This window comes from Mytilus californianus, unplaced genomic scaffold, assembly GCF_021869535.1.
Source record: "Mytilus californianus isolate M0D057914Y unplaced genomic scaffold, xbMytCali1.0.p SCAF_1, whole genome shotgun sequence".
In the NCBI taxonomy this organism is placed as follows: Eukaryota; Metazoa; Mollusca; class Bivalvia; order Mytilida; family Mytilidae; genus Mytilus; species Mytilus californianus.
The window spans coordinates 20258913-20284188 of record NW_026262581.1 but is presented as its reverse complement, the minus strand read 5'-3'; the positions used below and the strand labels follow the sequence as shown (position 1 = coordinate 20284188).

The 25276-nt window shown below is 32.1% G+C and overlaps 1 protein-coding gene across 6 annotated transcripts; it reads right to left on the bottom strand.

Annotated features, from left to right (window-relative positions):
* Positions 1–1828: 1828 nt before the first annotated feature.
* On the bottom strand, positions 1829–24023 carry LOC127714376 (spermidine synthase-like). 6 transcript variants are annotated; one of them, XM_052220609.1, is made up of 10 exons: positions 23903–24023; positions 16446–16616; positions 13414–13534; positions 12136–12228; positions 10264–10417; positions 8871–8954; positions 7349–7494; positions 5713–5835; positions 2582–2623; positions 1829–2165 (listed from the first exon to the last, which is right to left on the bottom strand). In XM_052220609.1, the coding sequence occupies exons 2-10, from the start codon at positions 16580–16582 to the stop codon at positions 2133–2135; spliced, it is 933 nt and encodes a 310-aa protein (XP_052076569.1). In that variant the 5' UTR covers positions 16583–16616; positions 23903–24023; the 3' UTR covers positions 1829–2132. The 6 variants fall into 6 exon arrangements, 5 of the variants coding, with proteins under 5 accessions (XP_052076569.1, XP_052076681.1, XP_052076626.1 ...); XM_052220721.1 differs by having other exon boundaries at positions 16446–16606; XM_052220666.1 differs by lacking the exon at positions 23903–24023 and adding an exon at positions 18500–18710.
* Between the last annotated feature and the right edge of the window lie 1253 nt (positions 24024–25276).

Below are 25276 nucleotides of genomic sequence, written 5' to 3'. Positions count from 1 at the left end.
ATTGTTTACATTGGCACTAACATCGATTTCGTCATCAACAAATTAAAACATAACTAAATTTGTATTCTTTTCGAATGTATTTTGGGATGTATAAATACACATTCATGTTTATTTTCTATTTAGAGATTGCTTTATCTATATATATAACATGATACATATTTATTATAATGTTAAATCCTAACGATCCTACTGCCTGTCGATACTTTATTTTGGCATTGCACAAGTCATGTCTTCTTTGACTGTTAGTTGCGCTAAAACACTAAATCCCTTGGATATGTTTTAACTGATTTTAGTCTCTGGTGCATGATTTTTTATTGTTAATTGTTTTTGGCTTTTAAATAGCTTTCAGTAACTGCAAGTACTCTCAAATCGTACTTTCGTGTTAATTTGACCTGTTGAAAAAAATTGTAATGCATTTCTGTTATTCAATGTTTAATTATTTTGTGTTATATCTCGTCTGGCTATTTTTAATATAAACTACCTTTGATAAGTATTTAGTTTGACGATAAATTTTCACTTATGTACTCGTACTCTGAACAACAAATTTATTAATTTTGTAAACAATGTTTACTTCCGTACTCCTAACAACAAAATTATTATATTTAAATTAACCTGTGTACGTTTTTTTATTTAACGCAATTTTGTCCAAGGTTAGAGCTTTCTTTTTGACACTGTTCCAACTAATACACAATCGTGTATCTAACTACTGAATATGTTTGTTTCAAACCATTCTTTGAATTATGAGGAGATGTGAAATTACTAAAAAAAGGTGACAATGAAAGACAATAAGTAAAAGAAAGACAGAAAAAATACAGAGACAAACAAAAGTTCTGAAAACACTACATAGAAAATGAATCATGTTCTTCGAGAGGGTCAACAGTTACTGCTCCACTAGTGACAACTGTCATGCTACTCTTGTCATCATTTGTTCATTAAACATGTTAAACCTATACAATGATAATGCATCACATGATAGCAGATCGGTGTGTGTCACTTTTCTTACTAAGACGTGATCAAATTCATAAACAATTATAAAGATTAGATTAAGACAAGATGGATAGACATGTTCATTATCATATACTCACCGGTACAACTGACAAAGGGATAAATTGGTATCATTTTACTATTTCAAACCCCTGGAATAGTAATGAAGTTCCCAAAATTCTGAATTGTGATGTTACAAACCTAATTATCTTTATGTTATCATGAATATATATACTTCGGTAAATTCAGAATTTTTGCGAAAATTGCTACTGGATAGGTTTCGCCAAAAATAAAAACAAACATTTCAAATTTTGATAGCATTGCTGGTATGCACCATTATAAACTTAGGCCCGGGTGCAACATCAATTTAATTAAAAAATAAAGTTGTTTTCAAAAGATTTACATGTTATATATCCTATAATAGCTGTTTTCGTGTTCAAAGACTTTTTTTTTCAATTTGAAAATTACTAACTAATAATGCTACCATGACTATACCAAACGCCATCTTCAATGTCAATTGCAATTTTGCTTACTTTATATAGATATAGGAAGATGTGGTATGAGTGCCAATGAGACAACTCTCCATCCAAGTTACAATTTATAAAAGTAAACATTTATAGGTCAAGGTACGGCCTTCAACACGGAGCATTGTCTCACACCGAACAGCAAGCTATAAAGGGCCCCAAAAAATTACTAGTGTAAAACCATTCAAACGGAAAAACCAACGGTCTAATCTATATAAAAACGAGAAACGAGAAACACGTATGAACTACATAAACTTTACTTTACATTCAAAACAGGAAACAGCCTCTTACCATGGCTATACCAAACGCCAACTTCAATGTCAATTTTGATATTTCTTTATTTTACTTTACATTTAAAACACGAAACAGCCTCTTTTGTCATCTTTTACTTTTTGATTTGGAAGACGTTTAGGCTTTAGTCTAACCCCAGCCCTAAATTTGTTCAACTGTCCGTCTGCAATAGCTCTTTGGTTACAAATTTCACTGAATTAATTTCCTGTTAAAACCGTAAAAGTAAAAACACAATCAACAATAGAAATATATAACTGAACTTTCTGTTTACATATAATTATAATGTACAATCAGTTATTCTCAAATGAGTTGTAGTCTCCTTCGGAAAACACACTATTGCTGTAGAGTTCCATCGGGATACAATTCCTGGAATGAATTTATATACCAAATAATAAAACTAAGATGAACACTCAGATTCTTGTTTGACACTATCATTTTATTCTATTTGAATCATACATTAACCCGAGTAATTCAGTCGTTATATTCCACTGCTCTACAATGGCTACTCGCGAGTGGGAGAGTCGATCACGGGGAGGGACTGAATTATTCGGGTTATTCATACATTTACATATTTACATATATCTATTTTGCTAATCACAGCACGTGCCCAGAAGGAGCAGATTAATTACAGTGCACGATACATAAATAAATATAATATATCAAATAAAGAAATGACAATGATATGTTTGCATTTTCTTGACAACAATAATAATGGTACTACTAAAGACATCCAAAAAGAAGCAAAAGTAAGTAAAAAGTAACGGAATTGCATACTTATTAACCTTTTGTCTTGCTTCAAACTGCACTGTTCTCAAATACTGAAGCTACCATTTTAAATTATATATTGACAATCAATATTTTCATCCTCATTACTCATTATCCATATAAATCAATTTTCTAAACTAAGTATGTTAAAATCATTTGAAATAGTTTTGCTTGGAATAAACAGCAAAACTGGTAATCCGACATATTCTTTAACATCATTTACAAGGGATGAAATTTTACAAAATCACAAATCTGTACTTCTTTTTTTGGTATTAACATCAAAGAAAACGAAGAAAATCTACCGTCATTATACTGGATACCAAAACTTCACAAAATTCCTTATAAAGAACGATACAAAGTTTCATCATCAAGATGTTCGACTAAACATCTTTCTAAAGTGCTGACTACTATTCTTTCTACAGTAAAAGATGGCCTTCAAAAATATTGTGATGAGATATATTCAACCAGTGGTGTCAATCAGATGTGGATTCTCAAAAATTATAAAGATCTACTGCTAAATCTTAGATCACAATCTCTGCAATTTTGCAGCAACATTAAGACCTTTGATTTTTCTACGCTTTACACTACTTTTCCCCATGCTCAATTGAAAGATCGACTTCACCTTCTCATTAAACAGATCTTTTCCAATAAAAATGGGAATCGTAGATATAAATTTCTTGTTTTGGGTTATAATAATTCTTATTTTGTGAAGAAACACACTGATCCAATCAGAAAATACACTGACGATGATATTATCAAAAAAGTAAAACAACAAAAATACCGAACTCCAAGGAAAATTCAAAACGGAAAGTCCCTTAACAATTGGGAAAATCAAAAACTCAAACACATCAAACGAATGGAAAACAACTGTCACATTCCTGACTTGGTACAGGCATTTTCTTATGTAGCATTTTCTTTTCAAAATGCTGGACTTTTTAATCGACAATATATTTGTTGAGTTTGGAGGAATGATATTTCAACAGACAGTCGGTATTCCAAATGGGTACTAATTGTGCACCCCTTCTGTCCGATTTATTTTTGTACTCGTATGAAGCAGAATTCATTCAAAACCTTCTAAAAGACAAAAAGATAAAGCACCTTGCGAAATTCTTTAATTCTACTTTCAGATATATTGATGATGTCCTATCACTGACTAACCCATATTTCTGTCAGTACTTGCATCTCATATATCCCAGTGAACTTGAAATTAAGGGTACTACTGATACTAGAAGGACTGCTTCATACTTTGATCTTTTCCTCAATATTGACACAGATGAACGACTTCACACTAAAATCTATGACAAACGGGGTGATTTCAACTTCCTAATTATCAATTTCCCATTTCTCAGCAGTAACATACCCTCTGCTCCGTCGTATGGTGTTTACATATCTCAATTGATACGTTATGCTCGTGCATGTTCACACTATTCGGACTTCATATACAGGAGTGTGCTCCTTACGCAGAAACTGCTCCAACAGAGTTATAAGGAGGAAATATCAAAAATGACTGTTTTGCCTAGTGTGAATTCGCATTGCTATACGAGGTGTCTCTGTATTTATACATCCAACATTCATGTATTTAGTTATGATGTTTCTTTTGAAAATACTGTTGGATATTGTGTTATGTATTTTCGTTTGTGGTTTGATTTCTGTATTTTCGGTACATTTCACATATTTCTTATTTGTCAGTAAAGTCGAGTTAATTTCCATTTTCCATGGATAAAGTATTGTGTTAGTTCAAATAATTATGACGTCGTCACAGCATTAATTTAAAATATCGTTTCAAGACTGTCATAATCATGATAATTATTTGGACTAGTATTGTGAAAATAATTGTGAATTTTTGGATCTCGTTCCATATAATTGTATGAATTTCAAGATTACCTGTGATAATATATACGTCACAAAAATACGTCACTTTTTGTGGTGTTGATCCATTCATGTGACGCACATTTTGTGTTGTTCTGTGCTGTCGTTATTTCATGGGAGATGTCCGTTGTTATTCTTCGGTTTACATGTTGTAATGTACTATTATATTATTTATTTATGTATTTCTCTGTTCTGAGCGTTCTTGCGTTTGTTTGAACTGTATTCCTGTCACGTAGTTATGTCATTTTAGCGGCATTTCTTAACATTGTCATATAAACGGGAGGTTTAGCTAGCCATAAAACCAGGTTCGACCCACCATTTTTTCTTAAAATGTCGTGTACCAAGTCTGGAATATGGCAGTTGTTATCAAATAGTCCGTTTCTATGTATGTTGGCGTTTGTTTTTGTTGCAGATCAGTGTTTCTGTTGTTCCGTTGTTTTCCTCTTATAGTTGATGTGTTTCCCTCGGTTTTATTTTGTAACCCGGATTTTTTTTCTCTTAATCGATTTATGACGTTTGAACAGCGGTATACTACTGTTGCCTTTATTTAACTGTTTCTATACAAAGTTGATAAAGTTTTGTAGATTCTGAACGATTAAGATCTTGAGATATTACATAAGCTACTGTCGTTTGCTGGATGATGTTTAATTGTTACACTCTATATTATGTTTTAGTTATTTCTGTCGTTGAGTTGTTATCTCATTGACGTATATCCAGTATCTTCTGTTATTCATAGTTCAAACTTTTATTGTAAATAACCAAAACCGGATAAAAAGGCCATTTAGTGTATACATAAACACAGCATAGATACCAGGATTAAAATTTTGTACGCCAGACGCGCGTTTCGACTACAAAAGACCCATTAGGGACGCTCGAATAAAAAGATTAAAATTCAAATAAAGTGCGACGTTGAAGAGCATTGAGGAGGAACCAAATTTCCGAAAGGTTGTGCCAAATACTCTTTAATCGAAGCAGAGAACAAGATAGGAATTGCAAAGATCTCGGATGAACGAAGTCAGTTTAAATTTAGTAACTAACTGCAATACATTTTTTTTCAGTTGTTCTCTGGAAAGCACTCTTTAAATTACCAAATAAATTATTCTTGTTAGAGGGGTCTAAATACAGCACAAACAACAATTTCCAAAAGACCAAAAAAGTGAAAAAGTATATTTTAACAAAACTCATTTGACTAACAGGTCGAACAACAAATGTTCTTAAACCCTGCCGACTGCCATTAGCGATTGCCAAATAAACGGATCAGATAAAAATTAATACACACCTCCCTAATATGATTTGGAAGAATAAAACACGCTCTGTGAATATCACTACTGTAATACTTTAGCTTCCTCTCTTTTATCTCATTTTCTGTTAAAGTCTTTAAAGGCTCCTTAAAACTGGTATTCTGTCAAATAAACAATTGTCACGTAAATTTATATATAAATCTATAAATAACAAAAATAACAAGTACCAAAGTATCAATAAGATAAAAGTACGCAAAACTGCATTCGATATTAATAATTGGAAAAAAAAAATATTCAGGCAAATGATAAATGCAAACTTAAAGGTATTCAAGATAACTAAACGCTGATGTAACTTCGCCCAAAATATTCTAGTATTGAAATTTCTATAAAAAAATCATAAATACATCAAATATACCAGTCAAAACATTTGTTACATCAGAGGTGCTTCTCGACACTATAAGACTGTTGGAAGGCAAAATCAAAAGTCTACATACCACTGCACAGAAATAATAAAACTGAGCAACACGAACTCAACACATGAAATTTCTTTAACTTGACCAAATGTGACATTTCGAAATGAAAACAGTATTTTCAGGACAGTGGATAAACAAGATTGATACCTATAGAAACAACACATATATTCATAAATAAAACAGGACAACCACAACAATAAAAACAGTAAACAGTTGCGCCATGAGCGCATGATACGCCCGTCGTCTTGTGTGTGAATTTTTATGCAATAATCATAAATAGTTTCTGACATACGGCGCGACCCCCCTTTTTTTTTTTTACAAAAAACTCAATATCTCTAAAATAAAATTTTGAATCAAAACCAAAAAGTATACAGATCTTAAGATTAATATAACTAAGAAGTGTGTAAAATTTTAAGCAATAATCATAAATCGTTTTTGAGATACGGCGCGACATGCGAAACCCCCCCCCCCCCCCTTTTAAAAAAAAAAAATCAATATCTTCTTAAATAAAATTTTGAATCAAAACCAAAAAGTATACAGATCTTTAGATTAATATAACTAAGAAGTGTGTAAAATTTTAAGCAATAATCATAAATCTTTTTTGAGATACGGCGCGACATGTGAAAAACCCCATCCCATTTTTTTTAAAAAAAAATACTCAATAACTCAAAAATAAAATTTTGAATCATCACCAAAAAGTATACAGATCTTAAGATTAATTCAACTAAGAAGTGTGTAAAGGTTTAAGCAATAACCATAAATTGTTTTTGAGATACGGCGCGACATGTGAAAAAAAAACCACACACCTGTTTTAGTTACTAAGTCCCGTAACTCAAAAAGTTTTATTCTTATTTTCACCAAAGAGTATACAGATCGTTTGACCATCATAAGAAACAACTATAATAAGTTTCATGAAATTTGGATAAGTCGTTCTCAAGTTACGGTGCGACATGTTTACGCCGGACAGACAGACGGACAGACGGACAGACGACATTTGTATACTATGATACGTCCCGTCAAAACTTTGACGGGCGTATAAAAACAAAGCAATACGAACCCCTCTAAAACAAAATTATCTTCAACTATTCATATGAATGATCGCTAGGAACTGAAAGAAGAAAACTATCGTTCGATATTGTTGAAGCAGCTTCGAATTCAATAATAAGATGTTTGTAATTTTTGTTGATACATTGTAACTTACTGGATTCGTACCACATAGAAGAAATCCAATATGGCCAGGTGCGTAAGATGGGGTAACTGCATATCCATATGCTACTTTCGGAAATATCTTTCGTGAAAAAGTCATCAATCTTTTCACAACTGGTAGTTCAAAATACATGTCTTTACCTACAAAGTTTTAAAAAAGCATGCAATTCTAAATGTGGACAATACATCCCATCATATTTCAAAGTCATGTAAATATAAATTTGCGTACAATAAAAAATAACAACAAATTGTTCTTTTTAATAATTCATTGGAATATGCTTTTTGATGCATTTATGAATTACAAAAAAAAAAAAACCAGCTGACTACCTTATTAAAATTGTGTTATGCTTTATGTTGAACAAGATTACCAAACTATTTTTACGAAACGATTATTAAAACCATGCCATAAATTCATTCGCATGTCTTTATTAATCATTGGAATCTTTGAGTTTTCATTGTCTTATTTGAAAAATTGATTGTTGATGGCAGATCATTAATCGTGTCTGTTAAATCTTTTGGATCCTTTGTTAGATAATTAAGGGTATTTTACAGATATTGGCTATCGTTTGAAACTATATTTTGCTCTATAGATGTCCATTGATTTTTTTGTGTCGTTGACATATGCACTACACCTCTTTTTATGCACAATTAAAAGCACATATTCACATTAAAGTAAGAGCTCTTCTTGACAGTCAACTTATTTGAATTACTTTGTTGTTGAAGAGCGCAAAAAGTCATTTGTTGAAATTTTAGCAGAACGTTTCTAAATTTGAACTCTCCAATACAAAGTTGACCTTAACTGGAGCTCGATTTTCTTTTTACGTCCCCAGTTTTGGTTTTAAAAGTTCCTGATGAAGGTAAATCAAGAATCGATCGGAGTGTTATTTTCCTTGTGTATATATAGCATTCTAATATGACGTTCTTCTTTCCCTTTGGAAAAAAAGCCATGTTCTAATTCCAATAGAACATGGACTGCATGTGATGAAAGTCGTATTAAAATTGCAACGTCAGTTGTATTTTGAACAACGCTGATATTCAAAATAGACATTTGTGTTGGTGTTGCTCGCTAGGAACCTCAATGAATTCATTCTAAGAGTAATTTTACATGTATCTGTTCAATTTTTATCGTGAAAAGGTTGACTTTCTATATCGTTTTGGCTTCAAATCAAAATGTCTGCCTTTCGAACGTTTATTATAGGTCCACCTCGAAGTGCAAAAGTTTTAACTTTTCCTAATAGAATCGAAATAATTCTATCACGCCATGCTCTATGTTCATTTGAACATGAGTAGGCATTATATTTGACAACATTTTACACCTCGCCAACGCTTGGTATAAAGATATTGACATATTTAATGCCTACCCATGTTTAAATGAGCATATAGCATGGCATTAAAACACTATTTCTTTAATGACCCATGTAGCTAAACTATAATTTTTCAGTGTCAAAATGATAAATAAATAATGAAGGGTTATCCCCACCTATAAGTTTGTATGCTCTGCTTGATACCAGATTTACCTTCAGAACAAATCAAACCATTTGGTTTTAATGCTCTTTTCATGCTGTTATAATAACCTTCTTCATGCAATCCTTTTGCTGCTCCTATAAAAAATGAAAATAACACTTTATAAATCAAATACGTCCGAAGCGCTTTCAGGAACGCTCAAAGCCAAAGATTTTAAGCCAATGATGTATAAGTACCAAAACACGCGATCGATAGCTATATGACCAAAAGGGACCTAGATTATAGCCAAATCCATTTGAGATAAACTTTACGTTTGGGAGTTGGAAGCTTTGTTTGTAAATAATTTTTAAATCTATCAACGGACTATTTAAGAAAGATATGTATTAACTCATGCAATTAACGAATGACATTGACTACTAAGCTGATGATACCATCGGGTATTAATAGTTCACCAACAGCAGTGTCGACCACGTGCTATATAAAATACAAATGACACAAATTGTATGCGTCGGAAGCGTTTGTCTGGATTTACACTCATCAGGAACGGTCAAAGGTACGGATGTATAAGAACTGAACCACGTTGAGAGTTGTATGACCAAAAGGGGTCTAAATTGTAGCCAAATCCGGATAAGGACAACTTTAACTGAGGGAGTTGTAATCTGAGATTCTCATCAACGGACAATTTAAGAAATGTATGCGATAACTCATGTGATTCCCGACGTACTAACTACTGAGCTGGTGATACCCTCGGGGACTAATAGTCCACCAGCAGCGATAGCGACACTATGCTATAAAATAATACTGAACAAACACTTTGTAAATTTAATACGTACGAATCGCATTTATGGATTTTCCTTCATTAGGAACACTCAAATCCAAAACTTTTAAAGCCAAGGATGTATTAGTACAAAACACATGGAGAGATATAGGACCAAAAGGGGCATAAATTATAGCTAAATCTATAGATGGTCAACTTTCTAAATATGTAATAACTTCTAAATTAAGTTAACTACCCGTGAACTGTCAATCACTGTATAAACATGATCTGTTAGTTAGTTGTTTGTCACATTATAAGAAGTGAAAGATCTTATTTGAGTATGTTTGTTTTACACAGTTTTTTTTTATGATTTTCAAGAAAGATAACACGAAGTTGTAAGATTATGTTTAGTCTATTAGGCACAAATATAATAGATGTAGTTTCCCTGAAGCTGAAGCCCGCCTTCGGATGCGGGTTGTTGTCTCTTTGACAAATTGATATCCATATCCTTTCTTTTTCATCTTAATAAAAGAGGTTGTCCGTCGTGTTGGTTCAATCTAATTAAAATACAGACCCTGTGTTCACGCTTAGCTTGTATAGGGACCTATTGAACTTACAATACGGTGAACGTTTTTGCAATGTTTTTGAAGGCATAGCCGGCACTTTGTATATAATTGAATAAACTGTACCTGTATTATCGTGTGGGTCTGTTATAATGACATCGAAAGCACCACTTTGATCCTTTATGTATTCAATACCATCCCCAATAACTAATTCCGTCCTGACATCACTAAAACTTTCGGACAATTTTGGGAAATATTTCTTACAAACGTCAACAACTTTCTAAAACAACATACCTTACTTTTGATTACGCATATTACATTTGGTTGAATTGTTAAAAATGTTCTTGTTTTTATATAGAACGTTACTGCTTAAACAAAAATCTTGTCATCAACAAGATCAAAAACTTTAATTATTGGAGAGAACACATATCCATTTATGAAAATACCCATTTTGAAGTGTCAGAGAGAACATACAACTTTGATTCATTTCAATATATGAAATCATAAAAACCGAACACCTAGGATTTTATCAATTTAAAATTAACTTGAATCGAAAATGTTAAAATGCATTTAATCACGCGGATTTGATGTGTACTGCTTCCAATATTGTGTGCAGTATTGAATGTACTCTTTGCGTATCGATCTAAGTTGATGAAACACGACAAAGACTAAATGAAAGAATGAGTAATCACCGATCTAATGTTAATGATAAAAATAAAAATGGGTTCCATGAAAATTTATCATTCAACTAATGACCTCGTATTGAGTACACCATACCACTGACAAGTGATATTCACAGGATTACAGAATTAAAAGCAGCAACTGCTTGTGGATGCAACAAAGAAATTGATAAGATAGATTTATCGTCTAGTTCTAAGTGTAATGATATAAATAACTAAGAATTAATAAACACATCGGTACGACAGTATTAGTAGTCGTGCCATCGTAGATACACATAATCTGTGGATCATTCAGTGTCGTAAAGGTTAGCCCCAATCTAAAAAAAAAATTTGGTAATTCACCACATTCGTACTGAAATATTGTTCATACCATTATTTCTGCTCATTTCACAATTTAAATAGCAAAAGACCCCTTAGGAATACAAATTCCGCTAAATACAAACTTGCTGCAATAAATATGAATGTGGCGAGTTAAAAGCTTTTAAAACCCGTGACATAACTTCCAAAAATTATCAAAACATAGTTTGTTTTTTTTTAAAAAGAGACTGCTGTTAGGGTCAAGATGTTATCTTTAGTTTGAATATTTCCACCAAACGTCTGTACAAAAACAAAGTCTGATAAGTACACCTCATTTATACTCACATCAACAAGTTTGAATCCAACAAAAGAACCCAATATCCGCAAGCATTTCAATATCCAAACATTTTGAGTGCTTCCATTCCTCGTAGTAACACAGCTATAAAATGTGAGTGAGCAGGACCCCCCTCCCAACCCCTCTGAAGTGACATCAAGAGAGTAGCATCCAACCAACCATTTGATAACAAAAGAAAATCAAAACCGAAATATTAACCTCCCACCCTCCCGGTAAAAAACCCTCATGATAAACATACATACACACAAAAAGACCAAACGAACAAGAATATCAAATGAAAATAATCAAATAAAAAAACAAAAACAAAAAACAAATAAAAACATAAAAAAAACAAGAACAATAATATGAAAACACAACATAAACAATATTAAAACAGATAAACATCTAAAAGCCAAGACAAAATCTACTTGTCGTTTGTTTCTGTATATCATATTTGTTTTCGTTTATTGTTTTGTACATAAATCAGGCCAGTACTTTTCTCGTTTGAATTGTTTTATCATTTCGAGCCCTTTTATAGCATACTATGCGGTATGGGTTTTGTTCATTGTTGAAGGCCTTACGGTGACCTATAGTTGTTAACGTCATTTGGTCTCTGGTGGTGAGTTGTCTCGTCTCATAACAGTCATATCACATCTGATTATTTTTATTATTATTCCGTATTGTCACCTCGTCAATTTCGCAAACGACAACTTTTTCTACTGAATGATGCTTCAAAAGTTCTCTGGCTATTCCACCATCTCCTCCCCCAACAACCAATACCTGAAATATAAATAAGTCGTTTTAACCTACCATTAGTATTTCTTATTTTTAGAACGTTTACGTAACATAACGACATCTTAAGTCCAAAATATTTTATTTTTTTGTATCATTATGTGCTTTCGGTATATATCAAAATACATGGAGAAGACTTCACTAATGTTGTTATAACTTGTGTCCAATCCCTTTTGCTTCCTTTGCAAATAAAATATGTTTAAACATGTTAAACTAAACTGTCAATATACAATCCATTAACACAATTAAGTACATCATTCAACAAAAATAGTTCTATTCTGAAATTTTTGCACAAATACTTTGTTATTTTTATGTTCTTTGGGGGATATTTTTTATTCTATGGTACCTGTGAACCAAATTATTGCAATTATGTTATTTTAGACATTCAACATCATTTTCAATCTGATTAAAACATAGATCATGTGTCCTAGTTTCGCTTAAAAGGATTCTACTTTTTGTTTTAAAGACCTTTCGGGTTCTCTGGTTTGTCGTAATGATACACACCTTCAAATATTTGTAGGCAGGAATTTTATTGGCTGATGTTATCATTACCAGAAAAGAAAGTATTACGGAGTGTTTACAGAATCTTGTAAGCAATGCGTGGACACAAGATCTGTAATTTAATCAGATTGCATCATTTAACGACTCATTTTCCTACAGAAAAGAGATCCTTTTGTAATAACCGTGTTTTATTAAAGTTCATAGATACAACCTTAGATTTTGTATTTTGCGCATATTTTGAAGAAAAAAAAAGAAAAGATTTTATGATTGTAATGGTAATTAACCACAAACATGTGCTAGCATTTCAACATTTTTTAAAAAGATTCAAGGACCAATTTAACAAGCATTTGCACTAAAATATTTTTTTTAAAAAGAAGAACAAAATGCGTATAAGAGGCTTTTTAAAATATCTAATGATTGAAGATGGAAAAGGCAAACTAGACTATTGTGGATTCATTTATTTTCGGGTAAACCAATTTTCGTGGATTGATAAGCATTAGTACTTTCGTGGATATTTGATTTCGTGATTTTGTAAAAGTCTGCCTACCAACATATAGACTAATTGTACCTCGATGAAGATTTAAATTCGTGTTTAACTTTTACCAACGTATTCCACGAAAATATGTGTACCATGAATAATAATGAATCCACAGGAGTTAAAAACTTCAATACCGTTTTCGGATCTGAATGACAGTTCAGAGGTAAGTTAGCCATCATTTCGTGGTATACAAACTCGTCAAACTCTGCAACCTGAAGGGTTCCATCCAATACAAGAACATTTCCAAAAAATTGACTGTAAAAAAGGTTCCCTTATTATTGATTCAAACGATATTAATACATTGTAAAATATGCTCGTAAACTAAAAGGCCATTGGCATATATAACACAACTGGGAATAATTTTGTTTGATATTTTTTTCAACTTAAATATATAAGGTAACCCTTGGAGTTTGTGATTCGACAAAAATTGCCATTCTTTTCATATCGCCGCCGGTGGTATCAACGCCTTTAACACATAAACCAAATAAGAAGAGTCTTAGCAAACAATAAAAATCATAAGTCAAGCAAAGACAGGTAACGCATGCCGAAAGGAAAACAAAAATGTGATAATAGTCAACAGAATGTCTTAAGGATGTACACCTCTGAGGAGCCAAAAATTTCTAGAATTAAACTTTTTTCTTAACCTGATTTTTGGGTTTTTATGACTGTAAAAAAATAATTGGTGAAGAAAAAATCATATGGTGGTGCACTTCTTTTTTTGCTACGGCCATTTGAAAGTACCCAATTTTGATGATTTTCCCATTTTTGGGCTATTATCATGAAAAAAAAATCACAGTTTCACAATTAAACTTTTTTTCATAATTTCACTAAGGATGAAGTGGACCAATCTGAATAAATTTAACTTAAAAAAAACTATAGTTAATTGTTAATATAAGAAAGTTTTATAAAATGTTGTTGCATTTTCGTGTCAATTTTGTAAATTTGGGATTTTTCTCTTTTTTTTTAGAACAAAAAGCATATTATTTCAACTTCTTTGCCATAAATGATTGCAAAAAATACATATCTAAGAAATTTGAAAAGAAAAAATTGATATGGGATGTACATGTTTCTGATAGAATCATTTCTTGTACCTCTAACCCATTTTCTCAACATTTTGGCTAATGAGACTGACTTGATTGGTAATATAATTTGAAAATTTTATTACTTAAAAACTACTTATTGTAAATACACAATTTTTTTCACAGAGTTAAGTTTGATTATAATATTTTTTAAATTCATTGATATTTTCCACTTGTATCACATGTTTTGGAAATAATTCCAGAACGAGATTTCAACGAAACTGAAACGTCAGAGGAATACATCCTTAAGACAGAAAGTAAATATTGAGCAAAGCGAGCACTCGTCCATATACTCAAAGAAAACCTAATAAAAACCAAAACCGAGTAAAAATCAGGTGGTCTGGAAGTGTAAACATTTGACCGTAATAGTCCCAGCTCATAATAAATACAAATCTTTTGAGAATTCTATAAAATAACTTGGTATACACACGAAAAAACGTTGAAATTTTTCGAGGATATGGTTTGAACATAACCATTAAAAATCTTTGTAAGCAGCAGCACCCTATGAAAGCATCCCCATTATGACAAATGCAAAATAAGCACAAAAGATAGTTCGTAATTGGAAAGGAAACCATTATGAGAGACTGTTATTTCGGATGCACAAGACAGGATTTTTTTAACGGAGTGTCACCATGTGTTCTAACAGGTTCAAACTATGATACATCGTCCTGTTTTATTTTATAACATCTATATTTAGTTTCTGATATGACCGGAGTGAAACTAGTTTTGATGAACAACATTACCGGCAAATATTTCGTCAACACTTTGTAATCACTGCTTCATATATCAAGCAGTGACAAACTTGTATAATGAGATTTTAGAACTATTAATACGTGTTGCTTTCATGTAAAAATGCTTAACCTCAACAAAAACTCAAGGTTGAACATTTTTACATGAAAGCAATACGCTGCTGTAATTTTTGAATTCTTGGAATTAATATTTTATACAGTTTGAGCAGCACGAATCTCAACAAAAACTCAAGGTTAAGCATTTTTACATGAAAGCAACACGTATTAATAGTCCTAAAATCTCATTATACAAATTTGTCACTGCTTGATATATTATATTAAGTGCAATTGTTAATTTACATAATATCATGTTGCTGTATATCATATTTGTTTTTCGTTCATTATTTTGTACATACATCAGGCCGTTAGTTTTCTCGTTTGAATTGTTTTTCATCTGTCATTTCGGGGCCTTTTATAACTGACTATGTGGTATGGGTTTTATTCATTGTTGAAGGCCGTACGGTGACCTATAGTTGTTAATTTCTGTGTCATTTGGTCTCTTGTGGAGAGTTGTCTCATTGGCAATCAAACCACATCTTCTTATTTTCATAATATCGTCAAAAGTGGTGTATATATTTCATATAGTTCATGTACCTGTCCAAAACCAGAAATCTGTAGTACAGTCTATGTCGTTTGATGCCGTCTTTTGCGTTGATTGTTATAAGTTTAAATCAGGCCGTAAGTTTCCTCGTTTGAATTGATTTCTTTTTGTTACCCAGGGGAGCTTCTCTGCCTACTATTAAGTATGGGGTCTGCTCATTATTGAAGGCAGCACAGTGACTTGTATTTTACATCCTTGTACTTCGGTCTTTGGTTGTCGTATTGGAAATCATTCTTATTCTTATGTTTTACATGTGCATACTAAAAAGTAAAATAACAAAAATACCGAACTCCAAGGAAAATTCAAAACGGAAAGTTGCTTATCAAATGGAAAAATCAAAAGCTCAAACACATCAAACGAAAGGAAAACAACTGTCATATTCCTGACTTGGTACAGACATTTCCTTATATAGAAAATGGTGAATTAAACCTGGTTTTATAGCTAGTTAAACCTCTCACTTCTAACCTTTGCTGACCAGTATTTCCAGTAGGTCACTGACGATTCGCTTTAAAGTTTTAACTGATTAGTATGTTTAGTTCAGGTAAATAATAGTACAATGACGAAAGACAGACTTAATTATGGCGTCAGATATATTTATATAGGGTTGCATGGTTAGATCTAAAGCTAAGAATACTTTCCATGATACAACTAAATAATTGTTCAATTCTTTGCCAAAAAATATCATTTCCAAAACTCACCTTTTGAACACAATAATTTCTTGATATTGGGATATTTCTTTGTGCAAAAGTTTCTCCATTTTAATACCAAAACTTAAATCTGCATATGGCATTTGGTCGCATTCCATTCGGCACCATTTCCCGTCAATGACAGCCATTAGTTTGAAGTTGAAGCCTTTTTCCTAAAACGAACTGAATGACAATTTGCTTGAACACAAATAGATTAGGGTCTGGACGGGGTATACAGAATAAAAAATAATAAGCACAAAATACAGAATAAAGGGTAACAAAAAAAAGAAAGAATAGAGAAAAATAGGCTGTATATATGAAGAATAGAGAAAAATAGACTGTATATATGAGGAATAGAGAAAAATAGGCTGTATATATGAGGAATAGAGAAAAATAGGCTGTATATATGAGGAATAGAGAAAAATAGGCTGTTTATATGAAGAATAGAGAATAATGTGGTGCTAAATTATATTGAATGGAGAACAATGGGGCAAAATTAAAGAATGGAAAAAAATAGCCTAAACAGTTAGAGAATACAGAATTGATTGACCCCTATCAAGACCCACATAGAATGAGAAAAAAGGTATTTGCAATATATCTGCTTGGCAGTAATATTGAACTAGTCCAGTGAACATAAAAACTCTTCTTTTTATCAACGTAGCCTCAAAATTGTAAGGGAAAAGTTCACCAGCAAAAGTACATTGTATATACACAGAATATCACAACCGATACCAGACAATCTCAACCTGACATTTATAACAAATTCAGCTTGATAAAATCAAATTCGTTAAGAAATAAGAAAAACTGTTATCATACGTTATTGATTAAGAAGAATACTCATACACTGATATATAAAAAGTATGTTAGCTTTATTGATGAACTCACTGTCATTTTGTCAAAATCTCACTGAGCTGGCCTCACTTACCTGGCGGGAAAAGGTGATTCCAATGTCATTTCAAATTATATTGGTCCGAGTAATAAACTAGACAAGCTCTTATTTAGTTATCTATGGCATGACATTCTCCTATTTAATAAACAATTCACAGATTGACAACAAATTGACGAAATGTCGACCTACCCTATGTATATTTTTGATATCTTATACTAGAAAAGCTCAACAGGAACTTTTTTCTCGCTTAACCAGTTGGTTGAGATTTGATGGTTTACCAGGCGTGATATTGCATGTATTAGTTTCAGTCCATTTAACAGCATCCGGTACGATTTAAATTTAAAAAGATCAAGAATGACGATACAAAGCGTTTTCAAACATAAAACACACCTATATAAATTGTTATCAAATGATTAGATTTTTATATGAAAAGTCACTTTTGTCAACAGGATAAAGTTATAGAATAATGACCAAATAATATACATTGGTCTTGAAATTATTTATAACATTTTTCTCGGACTCGTAGTGATAAATTTTAACCCTGTATTATAACGGAAATATAAACAACTGTCATACAAGCTATAAAACCAGACTTAACCAATCATTTTCTTCGGAAAATGTCTGTACCTTGTCTGGAATATGACAGTTGTTTTCCAGTCATGCCGTTGTTTGTTATAGTCGAGCGTTTGAATGTTTGTGGACTTCTATCTTTTTTTTTTAATTTACCTCGGAGTTCCGTATTTTTTTATAATACTTTTTCAATCAAAAAATCGTCAACTGAACGTAAAATGAAAGTTTGATACGGATTACATATGACAACATCATGTTCATTACGAAACACCGGTAGGGACATTTTGTTGTTTCAAACTTGACAATTCTCTGTTCCAAGTTGAAATTTTTCAGTTCCAACTTTGAAGAGAGAAATGTCTAGTTGGAACAGAGAAATGTCAACTTGGAAGTGAAAAATGTCAACTAGGAACTGCAAATCTCAAGTTGGAAATGAGAAATGTCCATTTGGAAATGAGAAATGTTAACTTGGAACTGAGAAATACCAATTTGAAGTGAGAAATGACAACTTGGAACGGAGAAATGTCAACTTGGAACAGAGAAATGTCAAGTTGAAAGACAGAAATCAAAATGGAAATGAGAAATTTAAAAAAAAATAAAATGTCCTTACCTGACTTTTGTAGTACATACGTAACTAAAAGGGCATTAGCTACGAGATATCAACAAACATTAAAATATGATTTTCTGTTGCTCAATCATTTGTGAAGTGATAGAGTGAAATAATAATTCGCTTTTACCAGGAGATGGGTTACGCATGTATTCAGCTATTAAAAGGAAAAGAATGTCAACATTGAAAGTGAAACAAGGATCAACCATTTGGTTGACTGATTCGATCCACAAAAAATCATTCTACTACAGGTAAATAAAATGCTCTGCTGTGGCGCAGCTTGATACGACCGCAGAGGTCGAACCCTGAACAGTTGGGGCAAGTATGGACACAACATTCAAGCTTGATACAGCACTGAATTTGGATTGTAATTAAATATTTGACACAGCATAGGTTTCTGACACAGAATGAAAGTGGTCTAAGAACTTAAAAATTTTTAATTTACCTATTCAAACCATATCATTATTATTTGCTTTTATATATAAATCAGAAATAACCAATTTAAAATAGAAAATTTTAAAGAAAAAAAAGTTAACCCCCCCCCCCCCCCCAATTTTTTGAACCCCCTTATGATTCATCACCCCCAAACTCAATCCCAGCCTTCCCTTTGTGGTATGGTACCTTGCAGTACAATTTCAGAGAGATCCATACACTTGAACACAAGTTATTGTCTGGAAACTGGAAAAATGCTTGTTTTTTGGCCCCTTTTTGGCCCCAAATTCCTAAACGTTTAGGGCAATTACCCCCAAACTCAAACCCAGCTTTCTCTTTGTGATATGGAACCTTGCAGTACAATTTCATACAGATCCATACACTTACACACAAGTTATTGTCCTGAAACTAGAAAAATGCTTGTTTTTTTGCCCTTGTATGGCCCCTAATTCCTAAAATTTTGAGGGAATTACCCCCAAAATCAATCCCAGCCTTCCCTTGTGATATGGTACCTTGCAGTACAATTTCAGAGAGATCCATACACTTGAACACAAGTTATTGTCTGGAAAGTAGAAAAATGCTTATTTTTGGCCCCTTTTTGGCCCCTTATTTCTAAACTTTTTGGGCAATTACCCCCAAACTCAATTCCAGCTTTCCCTTTATGATATGGAACCTTGTTGTACAATTTCATACAGATCCATACACTTACACACAAGTTATTGTCCTGAAACTAGAAAAATGCTTGTTTTTTTGCCCTTGTATGGCCCCTAATTACTAAAATTTTGAGGGAATTACCCCCAAAATCAATCCCAGCCTTTCCTTTGTGATATGGTACCTTGCAGTACAATTTCAGAGAGATCCATACACTTGAACACAAGTTATTGTCTGGAAACTAGAAAAATGCTTATTTTTGGCCCCTTTTTGGCCCCTTATTTCTAAACTTTTTGGGCAATTACCCCCAAACTCAATTCCAGCTTTCCCTTTATGATATGGAACCTTGTTGTACAATTTCATAAAGATCCATACACTTACACACAAGTTATTGTCATGAAACTAGAAAAATGCTTGTTTTTTGCCCCTTTTTGGCCCCTTATTCCTAAAATTTGGAGGCAATTACCCCCAAACTCAATTCCAGCTTTCCCTTTGTGATATGGAACCTTGTAGTACAATTTCATAAAGATCCATACACTTACACACAAGTTATTGTCATGAAACTAGAAAAATGCTTGTTTTTTGCCCCTTTTCGGCCCCTTATTCCTAAAATTTGGAGGCATTACCCCCAAAATCAATCCCAGCATTCCCTTTGTGATATGGAACCTTGTGGTACAATGTCAGAGAGATCCATACACTTACACACAAGTTATGTCTTAAAGTTACAAAAATGCTTATTTTTGGCCCCTTTTTGGCCCCTAATTCCTTAACTGTTGGTACCATTACCCCCAAAATCAATCCCCCCCTTCCTTTTGTGGTATTGAACCTTATGGTAAAATTTCATTGAGATCCATTCACTTAAACTAAAGTTAGAGTGCGAAAACTAATGTGTCTTCGGACGACGACGCCGGACGACGACGACGACGACGACGACGACGTCATACCAATATACGACCACAAAAATTTTTTTGCGGTCGTATAAAAAGACGATTAATATACTTTTTTACCTACAATATTAAATCAAACAGACTTTGAAAAATCCAATTACACTTGGTCGTTATCTGTTTATATTCATATTTATGTGTATATCGGGTTATATGACCGTCGGCAGTCTTCGGAGGTCATCTCGATGGTTCATTAGATGACGTCTAGACAAAAATACACACGAAATGTTGATACATATTATCGAGTCCATGCATTGCTTATTGTTTATTTTAGACTTTTTGTAATTTGAATATACGTTTTAGTATGTAATAAATCTAATATGAGAATTTGAGTCAAATCAATGAACATGAATTTGACAGCTAATGCCCCTTATTTAAACAAGCAAAAGTAAGTAAAAAGTAACGGAATTGCATACTTATTAACCTTTTGTCTTGCTTCAATTAATAATTATATCTTAATCTATTTAATGTTTTGACTCATAAAGGTGAGCTTTTAGAACATATCGAAAAAAAAAAAACATTTTTCATTCAAAGTTTATAGGAGAAAAAAAAATAGCGGGGTTCAAATATTGAAAAAAAAATCATATTTAAATGAGTTTTAAAATATTAGTAAAGTAAAATTAATAGAAACACTTAAAAATTACTTTCAAAGAAATTTCAGTAGACAATGTTGATTGTTCACGATAACATGTTCAAGACAGATATTTTTTTTTATGTAGATAAGAATCTTTAAAAAAAAATATTTTCAAGTACAGATAAACATTTTTTATGCCACGCCGTAGCGGTGGGGGCATTAAGTTTTACCCTTGTCCGTCTGTACGTACGTAAGTACGAACGTACGTCCCAAAATTGGTTTCCGTTCTCTCACTTGAGTTTGCCTCAACCAAATGTTATGAAACTTATACACAATACTTAATACCGCAAAACACAGATCAAGTTTGAATTTTGGTGGCGTCACTTTAACCGTTCTAGAGTTATGCCCCTTTATAAATGGAAAAATTGCAAAATGTTTAGTTTTCGTTCTCTTACTTAAGTTTGCCTCAACCAAATGTTATGAAACTAATACACAATGCTTATTACCACAAAACACAGATCAAGTTTGAATTTTGGTGGCATCACTTTAACCGTTCTAGAGTTATGCCCCTTTATGAATGGAAAAATTGCAAAATTTGTATTTTCTTCTAAATATCAAGTAATTTTTAAAATTGGAGTTATCTTCCTTTGTCCATGCTTATAGTTGAATCAACTACAATCAATGCTTTATACAATGCAATGTTTAATTTTGACTTCCACCGATAAAACACAGATCAAGTTGAATTTGAGTTGTGTCACTTTAACCATTATTGAGTTATGCCCCTTTATAAATCTGGGTAGCGTCACTTTTAGCGTTCTTCAGTTATGTCCCTTTATAACTATATGATCTGCAAGCGGGGGCATCATCTGTGTCCACATGTGGACACTATCCACATTTATTTTTTATAGTTTTTGTAAATATTAATTTTCATAACTATGGTCAGTGGAGTGGCTGGGCTTAAATAGAAGTGAAACCTCCCTTCGAAATATTATCTATATTAACAAAAGGAGTAAAGGAAGTCACATAACCCTTTATCAAAAGCAAAAAAAAGACAAAAACAAAAAATATATCATACTTTATTGAACAACACGATGCCCCTAAACTGATTTTGAACCTAGAGGCTGCGGAAGATTCATTTTGCTTAATTAATAGTACATTTTATTTGTATTCAAATTCAAATTCAAATTCTTTATTTCCTAATCACAGGGCCCTTTCAGGCATTACCAAATTTAACACGATCATTCACACTTTCATACCAATCTTTCTCACTCCGCTCGCTCTGATTATGTTAATTAGATACAGTACACTAGAACATACACAAAAGTCATTTATCATATGAGTATAAATCATACCAGTTCAGAAAGTGAATAAAGAGAGATAACTCTGATTGTTGAAATAAACATTTCTTTTTGCCAGGTAGATGGTTATTATGATTGAGTACAATTATGCTGTTTTCTTTCTGCAAAGTTAAGCTTAAAAAATTCACACAATAAAGATAAAAATGTGTTGTCTTCGTTTATCATTATCCATAAAAACAGATTACATTTGTATTTAGATATTTTACATTGGGGAATTTGTTATCAATCTGAGATCGTAAAGTTACCAGTCTCCTATGGTTAAATTTAGGACATTGAAGTAAAAAATGTGCTTCGTCCTCTACTTGGTTTAAATCACAGAACTGACAAAGCCGTTCACATCTGGGTAACAGTTGTAGTTTTCCAAGAGAGTTGTATTTTCTCTCATGCCTTCCAGTTTCTACTCTTAGAGATTGATTACTTATTCTAAATTTAGATAGCATTATATTGATCGATTATCTTTATTTCTTATATCTAATTATTTTTCAAACTGGAATGCAGACTTAAATTTTAAGAAAGTATCTAATTTTCCTTGTTTATCAGGTGCAGATTCGTATTGTTTCTTTTCGAGACTCTTGATACTGATCGCCCCAAGATATTTTCCTACTTTTCTGTTAACAAATTCTGTTGCAGTAGGTCAATAAGATATCGCCATCTTAGATTGTAAAATAGTAATACATGTACACAAACGGTTTAGTTTTTTGCTTATATCTGCAAATTTTGAGACAAATCTGGCAATTAATGTGAAAGACTGTTTATTCAAATAAAGAACAATAATGATTTATTGCCCTTTTTAAACCGTTTTAATAAATACTAAGTATTTATTTTGTTCAATTTATTTTGTCAACTTAGCCATAAAAGGGGAGATAATTATTATAGTAAACATTTTATTAAGGACTGTTAATTTTAATATTTTTAGTTATATCTCACTATACAAATCCTTGGTTATTGCAAGAAAATATTAAATAAGTTCGGTAAGCATTATTTCCTTCTCTTTTCTTAAAGTATATTATAAAACCTATCTTCTCATATTTTATTTCAGAATTCGATCTCCTAGATTTCTTTTTTCACATAAAAGTGTTTTTTAATGAATAATATATACAAAATTGTGCAACTTTGTACTACTTGTAGCTTGTAAAATAGCACGATGACCCATACTCATTATTATATTTTTGAAAAAAATCATGGTAAAATCTACATTTTGGCAAAGGATAAGAAAATTCTATCCGAGGAAATATATAATGATGATCCACCTTAAATCCAAAATCCGAACTTGAAATTAGCAAAACATGAACGAGGTAACTTCTACTTTGATTCTGTTCTAGCAAAGAAATAATCCGGCATTATAACAGGAAATCAGAGTTATTTTTATGTCATTTGATACAAAAAAAAAAAAAAAAAAATTTCTTCATTAAATAGAGTTTACAAACAAAATGTTTTATTGACTTACCTACAACACATATGCCGAATAGATGTCCTCGTATGTAAATTTGCGATATTTAAAAATTGTTTGCTTGCAATATTGCCAAAAACAAATATCATAGCGGTTCATTGCGTTATACGGTCGCGTGATATTTTCCTGACCTTGGATACGTTTTATTACACACACATATATATATATATCAATTTCAACGAAATTAAAAACAGAAGTCAGAAAGGATATTAATAGCTTAATAAAGTTGTAATTAGATATATACAAATATCATCTTGCGTCACAAGTCATTGTTGGTGTCCTCTGAGCGATTCACGCGTGCTCAAATGTTGATCTTTAATAAGATAATAAAAAATTTACAAGATAATTATCTTATCGTTATTGAAGCACAAATATTTATTTGCAGGATAAAAATAATATACGTACAATGTTTGCAAAATAAAACGGGTTTCCTCTCGCTACAAAAAAGGAGGAAAGCTCGGTCAGATTCTCTTTGTTCCATTTTCTAGTTCTCGCACAAATTGATAGGTATGACCAATTTCCCATAAAACTGATTCACTCACAGGGTTAATTTTCGAAAGTTTACGAACCTTAATGGAATTTGAATACTAAAGAGTCTGTGAAATGTAGTTTGGGAACATTTCATACAAAATAACAATGTTCTTCATTACAAGTAGTTTTATACAAATCTGATAGACTATAGCAATTCATTCATGATTTGCATTATTTTGAATCCAAGGATCTGTCACCCAAAGTATTTTGATTTTCATCAGAAAGACAATTATAGATAGCTTTACTTCTGATGAAATTTTTACTTTAGCTTGAAACGTTTTTATATTCACTTTTGGTACACACTCAGCATTTGCCAATATCATTCAAAATGTAGTTTTGGGCATTCTGTAAGGATTAATCATTAATGATTATAAGTTACATGCTCAGAAATACAATAATGTTTTTAAAGTACCTTCGTTACACATGTTACCGTAAATGTGTATACTCTTAGATCGGCACCTTTTCTGTTTTTGTCTTTTTGTTATGATTTTTGTGTGCTCAGTGCTAATCTGATGAGTTAAGCCTTTACCAACTGATTTTTATAGTTTGTTCTGATGTTGTGTTGTAGCCCAACTGTCCTGGTTTAGGTGTTGGGTTAAGCTCAACAAAATATTTAACCTCGCCACATTATGTATGTGCATATCCCAAGTTAAATTGTTGTCGTTAGTTGCTTATTTGTTTTTTGTTTGTTGTTTTCATCATAAACCAGGCAATTTGTTTTCTCTTTTGAAATGTTTTAAGTTTTGTCATTCAAGCGCATTTATAGGCAACTATGCGGTATTGGTGTTACTCATTGTCGAAGGCCGAACAGTGCCCAGTTGTGTACATTAATGTCCTTTG

Coding starts and splice junctions, on each gene's coding strand:
- LOC127714376 (XM_052220467.1), bottom strand. Junction 5,836..7,348: donor TTCTATGTGGTACGAATCCA/GTAAGTTACAAT, acceptor TTTATTTGACAG/AATACCAGTTTTAAGGAGCC. Junction 2,166..2,581: donor AGTTTGAAGCAAGACAAAAG/GTTAATAAGTAT, acceptor AATTCATTCCAG/GAATTGTATCCCGATGGAAC.